This window comes from Pteropus vampyrus, unplaced genomic scaffold, assembly GCF_000151845.1.
Source record: "Pteropus vampyrus isolate Shadow unplaced genomic scaffold, Pvam_2.0 Scaffold71, whole genome shotgun sequence".
NCBI classification, from domain to species: domain Eukaryota; kingdom Metazoa; phylum Chordata; class Mammalia; order Chiroptera; family Pteropodidae; genus Pteropus; species Pteropus vampyrus.
This window is the reverse complement of record NW_011888852.1, coordinates 1,236,451-1,250,382: the sequence shown is the minus strand read 5'-3', so window position 1 is coordinate 1,250,382 and position 13,932 is coordinate 1,236,451. Positions and strand designations below refer to the sequence as shown.

The 13,932-nt window shown below is 32.5% G+C and overlaps 1 protein-coding gene across 1 annotated transcript in view; it reads right to left on the bottom strand.

Annotated features, from left to right (window-relative positions):
* PDS5B (PDS5 cohesin associated factor B) overlaps nt 1–13,932 on the bottom strand; it is a 91,694-nt gene that overhangs the window by 41,814 nt on the left and 35,948 nt on the right. Inside the window, exons 15-18 of the mRNA XM_023531605.1 lie at nt 12,428–12,567; nt 10,840–10,955; nt 9,722–9,827; nt 7,100–7,260 (exon numbers count right to left, since the gene is read on the bottom strand). Coding sequence (XP_023387373.1) covers nt 7,100–7,260; nt 9,722–9,827; nt 10,840–10,955; nt 12,428–12,567 — 523 coding nt within the window. The remainder of the gene's footprint in view (nt 1–7,099; nt 7,261–9,721; nt 9,828–10,839; nt 10,956–12,427; nt 12,568–13,932) is intronic.

Here is a 13,932-nt window from a genome sequence, read left to right as displayed (position 1 = left end):
CTAGTGCTCCAGTACTTGTAAGAATTTAGAGACACAACAATGCATCACAATAACTGTCTCACAAAAGATATCAATAACAAAATATAGTAAAAAGACACATGACACATTGAGGGGAAATTGTGCATTTCATATTAGGGAGACAGGGTTAATGTTCCTAACAAGTAAAGACCTTCTACAAATAGAGTACCGACAATATTATGGAAAAATGGGTTGGACATAAAAGAGTAGAAAGCTCTTATACAAATTACTCTGTGATGTGTGAAAAGATGTTTACTTTCACGTATTTGAAAATATTACAAATTAAACTACACTGAAAAGACTTCTGTTTCAGACTAGGACAGTATATATAAGACTGGATTTACTCTCCAACCTTAAACAAGTAGAAAACAAGCTAAATGGGTTCAGACCCTGGACAAGAGAAGGCACGGTACTATAACCGCTAGAAGATGGGAAACAAACTAGAAGAGCCCTATTTCTGCTCCCACTTACTGCACAGAGGGAGTTTCTAGACTACACTACAGAAAGAAGTGGCCCAAATAGAGCCTAGTGGTCGCATGGAGTGAACAGTTCATATAATTAATAAAATAAAACTAAATTTTAAAAGAGTATCCCCTTAAAGAGTAAAAAGGAACAAACAAAAATGTGTATCCATTTGGTAGCATAATTACACAAAGAAGAATCATTCCAAGCAACTTTAAAACACAGAAATTTGACCGTAATACCTCACATGTGATATACCATGAATACATATGGGAGAATCACCTAAACAAATAAACAGACAACTGTTTTCAGGAGTAACATTGGTGGTGCTGCTATTCTGAGACTGTTATGTATCTATTATGGGATAATTCAAGTGAGACATTATGTAATATTATAGTTTTATCATCTTGTACTATCTCAGCATGGGGAAAAAGAGGTACAGATGTAAAATTGCAGAGGTTCAATAAAAACCTTATAGTCTCGAATTTGAACTGCAATAATCAATATAAACACTCAATGCATTTTATATTCCAAAAAAGTTTCTTTAGCTATGTCTACTGCATCTTCCTAGAAGAATGACCTACACATTAGCAATGAATATCCACAAGATTTACACTCTGATTTCTTTATACTATTCCCATTAAAAAGAACCAGGGATCCTTCGAGAAATAACTAATTCCAGCTCTGGGGCAGGACATGTACAAGATGGGCCTGGAACATCTTGTCATACCAGATAATAAAGAAAATCTAAGGTTTACAGCTTCTTTGTGAAATGAAAAAAAAAAAATTATTTCTGGTTACTTCAGTAACTAAACTCCCCAGGTAAGACCTATCTTCTCATAAATCAGATTTTACAATACAAACATCCATAATCTCTTTTCTTAGTAATCAAGAGAAAAATTACAGGTCACACACAAATAAGAAGCAACTCTAGTTGGGATTTTTTAAGATAGCATGAGATAAGGAACTCATGAGCAGGGGATGTGAAGAGACATCTTTCCAAAGACATACAGGTGGTCATCAGACATGTCAAGTATTGCTAAACACAATTCTTTTCAATGGTCACACAGCTCCTGAGTAGGTGCTAGACCACAAGTGATCTAACCAATCACCTACTGATGACGGTCTTATTTTTACTTAAACCGTAAACAGTAAAACCATGAACAATCCTGTGCTAGTTTCTTACCTACTATCTCTGACTTTAAGCCTATCTGGTAATCTGCTTTGAGATCCCCAAGCTGTAAATCTATAAATTACATTACCCAGACTCCCTCAAGAGCCAGCTTCCTCTTAGGTTTTTCCAATAAAAGACACTCGAGCTTCTGAAGGCATGCTGTGCAGTAGCTTCCCTGCCCCTCCCTGCCCCCCAGCAACAGCCAGGCCCCTGTGCTGACAGCTGGGTGATACACACAGGGCTTATCCACCCAGTGGGCAGGCCTCAACACTTTCCAGGTGTTCCTTCAAATATCTGTATTCATTCATTCATTTATGTTTAAAATACCTGGTATGGTTTCTGTTTCTCTGACTGGACCGGGAACCATACAATCATTATGTGGACATTTTTTCTAATTATCTCTGGGATAAGTTCTTACGAGTGAAACTATGGTGTTAAAGACTACACGCATTTAAAGTCGGTATGTATTATCAAGCCAGAAAAGCTGCATCGATTTAGACTCCAACTAAGCGAGCATCACTAGAATGCCAGTTAACACTGGTTACAGCACATGAGTTTTTTTATTTGTATTTTCCTCAATTACTATTAGCAGGCATAAATGTCTTTTCATGATTTGGGGGGCTGGAAGAGTTTCCTGTTTGTTCCTTTTGCTACTATTCTACTACTGTGAGACTTGTCTGTTGTTCCTTTTGGAGTCTTTATGTAGTACGATATTAACTTTTTTAAGTCATATTATTGAAAATAATTTCCCAGCATACCATGTTTCCAACTTATTTCATGACTTTTGTCTAAATGTACTGGTTACTAATACTTTTATTAATTCATTTTATATATTTAAAATCTTAGTTTATCTTTGAATCATCTGGAATATACATAAAATCAAGACAAGTAGTCTACATTAATTTTTCTTTTTCAAAACAGCTTGCCGGTTACTTATTGGGTAATCTGGCTTTTCCTGACCAATTTCTTTGTAGAATATTATACTCCTTCACTCACCATGATAGGGTTGCAAATTTCTTATATACTTTACTTAAAGGTCTTCTGATTTTTACTCCTACAATATTTTCTACGGTTGTTAGTGATATATAAGGACAACTTAGGATTTTTACATACTTGTTTTGGCTATCTTGTTTTTAGTTGTTTTTCAGTTGATTTTCTTGGATTTTCCAAGAAATATGGCAACTTGGTTTCCCTCCTTTCCAACACCTGAACCTCTTATCCAAAACAATGCTAACTCATCGTAGCGATACTGTATGCCCCCATCTCGTTTCTGACTTCGCCTGGAATGCCTCTAGTGTTTTACTGTATGGTGGTGCCTACTGCTTTGAAAGGTATTACGTTATGAAGGCATTTAATCCATTTTTATTGGGTTTAATTATAAATAGACTGATTTATTATCAGAGCCCTTTTAGTATCAATCAAAATGATCTACTTGTGCCCCTTCCCTTTTACTTGCTTATATAATAAATTCTAACATGAATATTAAGCTTACTAATATCACCCTCCTATATTCCTGGAATTAACCATATTTGGCTATAGTATATTCTTGCTGTACTATATAGTAAAATCTTTTTGTTAATATTTCACTTATAATTTTTGCATCAATATTAGTAAGATTTGTCTCAGTTTTCTTTTGGGGGGGATATCTTTTTTCAGGTTTTAAATATTCCTGCTAGTTATCTTGACTTTATAAGAAGTAATCTGAATGTTTCTTTTTTTTCTTATGCTCTCAATAATTAAAAGATAATTAAAATTCTTGGTCCCTTGTAGATTTAAAATATCTTCTCTAACACACAACTTTTATTGGCACTCTTATTAGAGGGTAATTTTCCTAATTTCTTTTTTTATAATTATAGCCTATTATATTTTTCTTCCCTCTTCTCGAGCCAATTTTATTTATTACATCGTCCTTTAAAAAAAAATCCATATTTTCAATTATCTAAAACATAGATATAGCCACACCTAAAACTTAAATACTGAGAATGAAATGATGAGAAAAGATATCAGAGATATGCAAACAAGAAAACAAAAGTTGGATTTAGGGGCATAAGCAAAACTGAATGCAAAAGGAAAAAAGCATAAAACCTGGTAAACAGAGTGACCTCACAATAAAAAAAAAAAAAAGGAGGGGGTAATACATTTTCTGATTTCTTGTATCCTAAAGAATATCCTTCATTTGCTCTTAAACATAACTTGGCCAGTTAGGAAATTTTTAGTTACGTTACTTTTCTACATCAAAACTCCCTAGCTGTTGAATCATTAACTTGAGAAATCTTACGTGGTTGAAAAGAAATGTTAGCTTTCATAACTTCTGTTACTTGTTTTTTTCATTACTTTTGATGTTTCTGAAATCACTTCTGTGATCCCTGAAAATTCAGGATATTTTCTTAAAACATGAGCTCTTCTTGATCTCCAGATTCACAGTTTCATTCATTCTAAACAAGTTTACTATTATTATTTTTTGAATATTTTGCACTTCCTCGCTAAACAATTATAGCTGTTCACTATCTGCTAATTCTCCTCAGCTGCCTTTATTTCTTTGCCCACTATCTCCACATTCTATGAAATTTCTTCAAGCTCAATCTCTAGCTGATTACATTTTCTGTATTGTTTACTCCTTGCTGCTTATAATAAATTGTATTCTGTAATGTAAATTGTTTCTGCTCTTCTTTATACTTAGGTTTTGCCACCTCCGTTGTTATATAATATCTTATTTTTGTTCTCTTCTTTCCTCCCAGATGGCATTTGCTGTTTAACTTCCTTGGCAGTTTAGAACGACTGTCTAAAATTTTCTTTCTTCCTAGAAAAATTAAATTCTTCCAAATAGTGCTTATCAGCTACTTTTGAATGCCAAAACATTTGCATAAGTTTCATGTTTGTTAATTTATTTGTATTCTTGTTAATTCATTTTTGAATAAGAAACATTCTCTCTGGCTCTGTCATTCAAACAAAAATGCAGACAGTGTCCCCCTGATGACTAGAGATTGAACATTTCTCTAAAGAAATTAGCATCAAAGTTCCCAACTCAGGCTATACTTGCTTCACCAGCTGGCTAAGTAGCACAGAGGAGGCAGCTGAGACTAAAGGTAGTGAGTCCCTTATCCATGTACTTTCTCTCCAAGTCTGCGGAAACTCTCCCAGTGATGAGAACCAGCCGCACTGGACTCTGGTTCTATCCTCTGCTACAAGGGGATACTCGGATTTGGCACATCTGCCTGGGGGTGGGCCAGACTCTTAAGAGATGAGCTGAGTCAGAAGGAAACCCGTAACTCACCATCATTTTTGTTTAGCGAGTCAGAACATAATTTTTTCTACTCTAAGTTTTGCTCTTCCTGTTCAGGAAAGCAGGTCAGCCCAGAGGAAAACAGTGTGCCTGCAAAGGCTCCCCTTTAGCTGCACAGCCGAACTAGGCAACCCTTATTTCTTTCAAAGCCAGCCTCAAATCTCCTCCTTCTAAATTTAAGCAAATGACAGAACACTTCGTTCTCACATTCAATTCAGTATAAACAATCTGTCTAGTCTGTGGTCTCTCCTACTTAGAAACATTTTTCTGTTGGTTCTTTTAAATTATTTTGGTGAATTCAAGGGAAAATAACTTAATAAACATTCACTTAACTCTTATCATTTTTCCTCAAAATCAACTCACTGAATTTAATAATTTAAAACAAAATTTGCATGCATATTTTATCTACTGGAAGACATATGAGTTACTTCACTGAGAACAGTGTGTGCACACAGTAGATATTCAATATGAGTTGAATTAATTCTCTTTATGAAATGCATTTGAAATATACTCAGCATATAAATCAAATAACTTTACTTCAGTTCTATATTATAGCAGCGTATGTTTTAAAATATCCTTGTACATTCTAAAACGTTCACCTTTTGACCCTGCCCTTATAGTTCCTCTATAAATATATCAAACAATTTTTTAAATATAAAGAGTACTAGGAAAGATAGCCTAGAATGAAAATAAAAACCTCCAGTGAATAAATCAAATAAAAATTTGTTCAAAGCTCTAAGAAAGGAAATGTGCCATAATACATACGGTACTGCAGGTACTGCAGACATACATTACAGGCCTAAGTTTAAATCTTCACTCTGCTACCTGCTAGCTACACGACCTAGAACCATTTACCTCACCTGAACACGAGACTCCTCACCTGGAAGGTTAGGAAGCTAATGCCTATACTTTAATGAAGTGTTACAAGGTTTAAATGAGACAGTACGATAAGTGAGCATTCAGTAAATCATACAGAGTTATAGTTTATATAGTGTGAGTGTGTGAGTGTGTGAGTGTGTGTGTGTGTGTGTGTGTGTGTGTGTGTGTGTGTGTGTCTGTCTGTCTGTCATTCTCTCTCCCTCTCTCTCTATCTCTCTCTCTCTCTGTCTCTCTCTCCAAGCTCTGATCTCTGATCTGGAGAGAAGAGTGACAGCACCATTCCAAATGGAAATTCATGTTCTGGGCTCCCTTAAAAATTAAGAAACCAGTTGTAAACAATAAAGTTTCTTACTCTTGCCAAAGAGAATACTATTACAAATTTCTGGTATGTTTCAATTATCATTTTAAATAATGCCTTTGTCCTGTTTATCAATAGTTTCTAAAATTAAGTTCACATAAACAAAAAGGAATAACAAACGTGTATCTCAGTCTCTTTCCAAGGAAAAGGGCCGTAGGCAATGAAGAAGTGTGCTATCCCAACTCCAACTACCTAATTAGATAGTGACTAAACCAGAAGTAATGGGGTAGAGGTAAAATTGGCTATCAGTGACTGTAACAATATGGGGACCAACTATCAGATACACTCTCCAGGAACAAGGAAGAGAGCTGCATATAAAGCAAGCAGGGATCCATAAAGAATGCAGACTTATTCTTTTGAGATATTACACAATCTTGACAAATAGTCAACCATTATTAGCGATCACTAGGATAAAAGGGCAATTTCCAGTTCTTAGACATACTGGAATACACAAAAAAACACACATTGCTGTTACAGTGATTACTCCATGCTTCCCTCTGTCAAATGAAGCACTGCATCCAAAAACTGTCGCTCCAATACTCTTTATCACAGAGGAAAGTGGAGAGAGCGACATAAGTCCTGCTAAAATTCCTTTAGCATTGCCCAGTGGACCTTAAATTCATGGGAACTGTTTAGTCTATGCCACAATATAACAAGGGACTGCTTTATTATAAAAGTGTTTTCAGTTAACGTTTCAGAAAAAAAAAATGACATGTTCACACCATATTTTCATGAACCTTTTAAAATACCAATCAATGCTTTCTCCCAGAAAATGAGTATCTAAAGTATATGAGAATTTTAAGTATAGACTTAAAATAACCTAGACATTATTTCCTCAAAGCTTAAAATATTCCAATTATTACATAATTCAAGAAACTGTAAATTATTTTCCTATTTTTCAGAATATATATCAGAATTAACTCACGATCTTATGTGTGGGAAATCCTCCTCAATTTTGCTTCCTGTGTTTTTAAAAATTTGGAGTGCAGCTTCTGCTACTTTTTCATCATCCATTTTCAGACAAGCCAGGAGAGATTCGAACGTTTCAGCAGAATGAAACGAGATGGGATGTGTAAATGAGAGTACCTAAGAAATGAGTCATATAAATAATGTGTAAATCCTTTTCATCACTACAAGATAAATCCAAAACATTACATATTAGGAACATTGTAAATCAAATAGAAAAATAATTATGCTAAGGAGTAAATGAGAGTACTTAATAAAATCTAAACATTACTCAAATATATAACAGAAATGTTCTCGTATAGGAAGACTGTGTGCTCTAAACTCATTTTCTTTCAAAATTAAATTACATGTACATAATATAATTCTACTCAAAATAATCTAAATTTCTGCTAATGTATGGGTTTTTCTGGCGGGGGTGGGGAAGAGAGTAGGATAAAAGGGGACAAGAAAAGAGAATTTAACAAAATATCTCTATTCTTCTAAGTAAAAGGCCATGATGAGACTAGCTAACAACATTTTTAGAAAAAAGTAAACTAGGGAAGGGAGTAAACACCAGATAGTAAAAGATATTATAGGACAACAATAATTAAATCAACATGGTACTAATATTAGAAGAAACGGAAAAGGGAAAACAATAAATAGACCCTACCATATGAAAGAACTTGGACTATAAAGAACGTCATAAATTATAGAGAAAGCAACAGAAAATAAATGAGAATGGATGGGATTTTTAGTAAATAGTCCTGGTAAAACTAAGTACCTATCTAAAGGAATATCGAATTAGACCCTCCCCACAAATACACACTTTCAAAATAAATTTCAGAGAGGTTATGTTTCAGTTTTAAAAAACAGGACAAATAAAAACTCTCTAAACATTGTGGAATTTTTTAAATCTTAAGTTGGAATCAAATGTGGAACGTAAAAACAAGCAAGGAGTAGAAAAATACTTACTGCATAATGCTATATTTATAAGATTAAGAAACAAGCAAAATAAGCAATGTTATTTAGAGATATATATACACAGACACGGATGGTAAAATTATAAAGAAAAATAAGAATAAAAAATAAAATTCAGGACAATTACACATGGGGAATGTGAGTGGGGGAAAAAACACTCAGGGAACTTCAACAGTATTGTTAATACTCTATCTGAGTTAGTATTCTATTTATTCTTCTATAGTATTCATTCTATTACAATACTTCATGACTTTATACTTAAAAAGAATACATTTTTATATATATCAAATATGTCCTATAAAACAGCAAAGAAAATAAAAAAGCTCACTTAAATCAGTTTAAAAAAATAAAAAATTGAGATGTCAGTAGAAAATGAACACAGGGTAAAAATAATGAATTCACCACAGGGAAAACACTAATGATTAACATATGGAAGAAGGTGTTCCTCACTAATAATAATTATGAAAATTAAAAGATTATTTTTCTTATCAGATTAGCAAATCTCTTAAAAATTTATAACATTCCCTGTTTGTGAAGATAGGAGATAGGCCTTTTCATACACTGTTGATGGAGTTATTTATGGATATAATTTCTCTGTAAAGAAACTTGATTGTCTGTTTAGGAATTTTGAAAAAGGTAATTCTTTTTGATCTAGTGATGCCCTTCTAGTATTCAAAAACAAACAAACAAACAAACAAACAAACAAACAAACAAACACACACTGACAAGGGATCTTAGATATATAATTACTTAGTAACAATAAGAATAAAATTATCTAAATATCCAGCAACAGGAAACTATTTCGAAACTCTATGACATCTCAAAAGTGAACCAATCACCATTTCAAAAAAAAAAAAAAAAAGTGGACCAATCACCATTTTATTATTATTTTTACTATGAGCCAGATACTATGCTAAAAATTTTAGGTTCATGATTTAATTGAGTCCTCTGTGAGATAAGTACTGTTATTTTCTCCATCCATTACCGCAAAGGAAATGGAGGTAAATTAACTTTCCCCAAAACATACATCTACTAAATGACAGCCAAAAAGCAGATCTGTCTTAAAAAAACACTAAGAAAAATGCTTATAATAAGGGAAAATAGTCAAGATACAAAATTGTATATTTAGTCTGGTCTCAACCATATAAAAATGTGCATTTTTTTAAAGAGTAAGAGGAAACTAATGTTTATGTATGATTGGCTAATGAATATTTTCTTCTTTATAAAATTTTATATTCTAAATTGTTGACAATTAACTGACATTTTTATAATCAATATAAGGCAGTAATATATTTTAGCTAACAAAATAAAAGATAAAATATAGTTTTAGGAAGAATTTCGCTCCTTCTGTGATAGGTAGGGCTAGCACCTTCTTTGCTCGCTAATGAAACCTTCAAATTATAACCCACTATTTTAATAGAATACAAGACTATGATATATACTTTAAAACTGAAAATTTTTAGCTTACATGTTAAAATATGAAATTTCTAAATTAGCTAAAATGATTGAGAAAATTTTATCTTAGATTCTATAAACTTATGCAAATCTCAAAAATAAAAAAATATAAACTATATATTTAACAGTCATCTAATTAACCGCTTAATTGTACCTTAAACATATTTACCTTAAGCAGTTCAAGACCTGCCCTGATGGCTTGATCAGTTGGAACACCTTCATCTTCATCATCTGCTGTTCCATCTATTGATTTGTTTACTTGCTTAATAAGAGCACTAAAGTATGACCAGAAAAAAAAAAGCCATTTGGTAACTATCCTTCATTAGCAATGTCTAAGAAGAATCAATCTGAGAATTTTCTATATAGCCTACATCCAAAACATATAAATTGGATACAGCAGTTTCCCAAACATTATTACAAAATAAAAAACTAATATTTCGAGATGTTTCTTTCCAAAAATGGCATTTTCTTTTGTCCATTCAAATGAGGTCAAAATATTATTTGATTTGCTGTTTATTAATGCCATCTATATTTTCCGTGGAAGGTCTATGCCCAAACACAAGAATGATGGACGTTTTCTAATTACTTAAAATTCATTACTGCACCAACAAGTTAATAATGTATACTGAAATAATGGATAAATGGCAACATATTAAGTACTTTCAAACAATTAACCAACTATCACTGTATGTCAGGCACTGTTGTAAGAGCCAGACGTACACACGCCTGCTCCTGAAAGGTATAAAAACACCTAGGTAACAGACATACAATAAAACCTCACTAGAACATTAGAACAGATCGAAAGAGAAATACGATGTTTTGAAATTTTTCTTCTAAAATATCTTAAAACAGACATGTGTAAATGCATTATCAATTATCTAAAATAATCATTCACACTAATAAGTATTTGTTATTTATAGTACCTAATACATGCAGGCTTACTAAAAACAGGAATTCCTGGCATACTGGTACTAAATAAAAACTAGGCTTGGGTTGATAATTTCTCACCCAAATTAAAGCAATATTTAAAATTAAAATAAATAGTAAGAAAAACTAAACATATACAGATGAAGTGTGTATGCATACACAAATATATGAATATACATATATATGTCTGTATATATACACACATGCAGAGAAATACTGATGGGTATATAGCCAATATGTATAAACATACATCTATACAGATGAGTGCCTTATGTACAGTAGGTACTCAGTAGTGATTGCCCAACTGAAGCATGAATGAATGTACAGAAAGGAAAATTTAACATTTTTATATACAAATACCTGATAGATTCAGTATCTATGTGCACAGGTGCTATCCTCTCCAAGAGAAACTTGATCATTTCTAGGAAAGGATTTGTAGGCTGTTTGGGGTTGCCCAACTTCTTAGTTATTTCACGCTGCAGATTTTTAAAATTATAAAAGTATGTTTAAATAATTACATTAAAATGTTAAGAATCTACAACAATTAAAACCATGCAGTATTGGTGCTAGAATAAACAAATCAAGAGGACTTGCAAAAGTCCAAGAAAATAGACTAGATTAAGAATTTAGCACATGAGGAAGGTAACACTTAAAACAAGTAGGAAAAAGATAGATTATTCAGCATATTGTATTGATAAAACTGGACAAACATTTAGAACAAACACAGTTAGATCCTTATCTCATACCTTACACCACAAAATATTCTAAAAGCATAAAAATGAATACAAAAGAATAAAACCAAGGGTCAGTGGATACACAAACTTTAGCAAAATTATCAGGGGAGACTGTTAAACTACAGAATCATAAACCTCACTGTGAAGATTACCATTTAGTCAATCTGGGATGGAGCCAAGAATCACCTTTTTAAAAAAAGCCTCTTGAAAGATACATGAGTAACGGATTAAGAAATAATGATATTAGTAAATATTTTCACTTTTAACAGAATGGAGTTTCATAAGCAGGACACCAAAGGCAAAAACCTTGAGGAGAATGCTAATAGACAGACACAGCCACATAAAAATAAAACTACAGTATGGACATCATAAACAAAATGAAAGGGCAAACTACAATTAACAGGAAATTGCTTGTGTCTTAATTAAAATACAGTGCCACGACAAACTAACAAACCAGTAAGATAAAGACAAATATTATTCCAGATAAAAAGGCGAAGATTAAAAACCCACAATGTAAAAAATAAATATGTATGGGTAATACAACCAAAGAGAAAAGTGGTCAAATGACCAGCAACGAAGGAATACAAATCCTGTTAAAATAACTATGTTCTGGTTTGTTTGAGTTTTGCTTGTTTCCAACAGTGAAACTGGTCAATATTGAATTTATCGTAAAGAAATAATTAATCAAGACTGGGTAATATTTAGCCATAAAGATATTAAGGTGTTTTTTTAATCAAAAACTGGGTAAAAAAATCTACATGTACAGCACAAGCAGATTGTTGAAGAAATTATGGTACATATATTCAATGGTATGTTATGGTGCTATTAAATATAATATTGTAAAAGACTAATGAAAATAAGTAAAATGATAAAGCTATAAAGTAAAATGTATAATAGCACCATAATGGTATGTTATGGTGCTATTAAATATAATATTGTAAAAGACTAATGAAAATAAGTAAAATGTATAATATTGTAAAAGACTAATGAAAATAAGTAAAATGTAAAATAAGTAAAATATACACTTATTTTGGAAGAATATATACCATAATATTCATAGCAATTGTCTATAGAAAGATCATTTATCTACATTATTATTTTGTGGTATTTCAAAATTTTACATGATGAATATAAATTATTTTCTAAAAAGGGACCAAAGAAAAAAGATTTGGGGGTTTCTTCAAACACTAGCTCTTTTAAATTTCTCTCCTTACCACACAACCTTCAGCCTGCTTGCAGGAGCATGTGGGACTAACGAGTACTTCCAACTGTTTTCTTATTTTCTCATCATCTTCCAGCACCTGTGTGAATTTCTTCATGAAATCCTGAGCCTTACCAGGATCTGGCAAATTTCCTTAAATTCAATTAAAATTCAATTAAAATGCAATTTTAGAAATATCTCAAAATAGTAAAAGATCAACATTTTTCATTGTTTTTATTATTATGATTAATAATCCTAACTTACATCCGTGCAGAGAAAGACTGAACTATTTCCAAATAACTCCTTGTAATATTTAAGGGCATTAAATGTCAACCTGAATAATACTAATTTTATTATTCCCTTGAACTTGTTGCGTACATTGTTCTCTTATAAGTCACAGCAAGAAATCAATGTTTTATCTTTAAGAAACTACTTTCTTGTATTGGTTTGCTTATTGCTCTCTGGCACTGACATATGCTGAACAACATGTTCCAGGTGTTAGTGATTACTGCACGAGGAAGGGTGAGTCCTTGTAGAATCAAAGATGATTTTTACAGTGTTCTCTTAATATGTCCATGTATCGAAACACTTATGACAGCTAATAAAATGTTGATCCTACTATCTTTTTTCTGGCTATTCACAACTGTTATACATAACCAGAAAGGATACTTCTAACAGAATTATAATACAGAACTACAGACTATAATAAAAGGAGAAGAAATTCAACTGAATCTTAAAATATAAATACAGTAAATGCAGTCTTCAAGTTCATACACAACTTTGAAATTCCACTTTAATTCTTGACTAGATCACTGGATATAGTAAGAACAAATTTCCCCCCTAAATATTTGACTGTACAACCTTTTCATGTTTCTAAAAATATCTGCTGTATTGTTTTCAAATAATTTTGGAAAACGACACTTCACAGCGCTTCCCTAATGGACAGACATCACAGTAAAGCTTACAATAGGCCTACCATTTAAGAAACAAAACAAAAGGAGATGGGGGTACAGAGAACAGGGAAATGTGGGAAGGGGGAAGGGAGACAGAGAGGAGGAGGAACAAAGGAGGGAGGAAGGGAACAGCAGCATCAAAAAACTCTTTAATTCAGCATTGCACAAATAAATGTACTTGACCATGGACCCTTTTTTCTAACAACACTATTAACATTTATAGGACACTAGCATTCCTCAAAACAGAATTTGGGAAATACTGAAATTGGAGAAGAAAATGGTTGGGGGGGGGGGGGGGAACAGAAAGAATATAAGAAATGATCTCCTTTAGGGGATACTGTCCACACCCAAACTACTGAGGAGATAGCTATAAAAAAGCACAGTATCACTTGCTTTAAGTTATCTCAAGAGATTGAAAACAAATTTATGTTTAACTGCCATAACTAAAGTATATTTAAGTCTTAAAGTATCCTATCACTTAGTCTAAAACCCAGTGAAATTGGGTTACTGTTCTCTTCAGTGTCTCAGCATTACTTCTATACATATCTTGGAGTATTTGTTAACA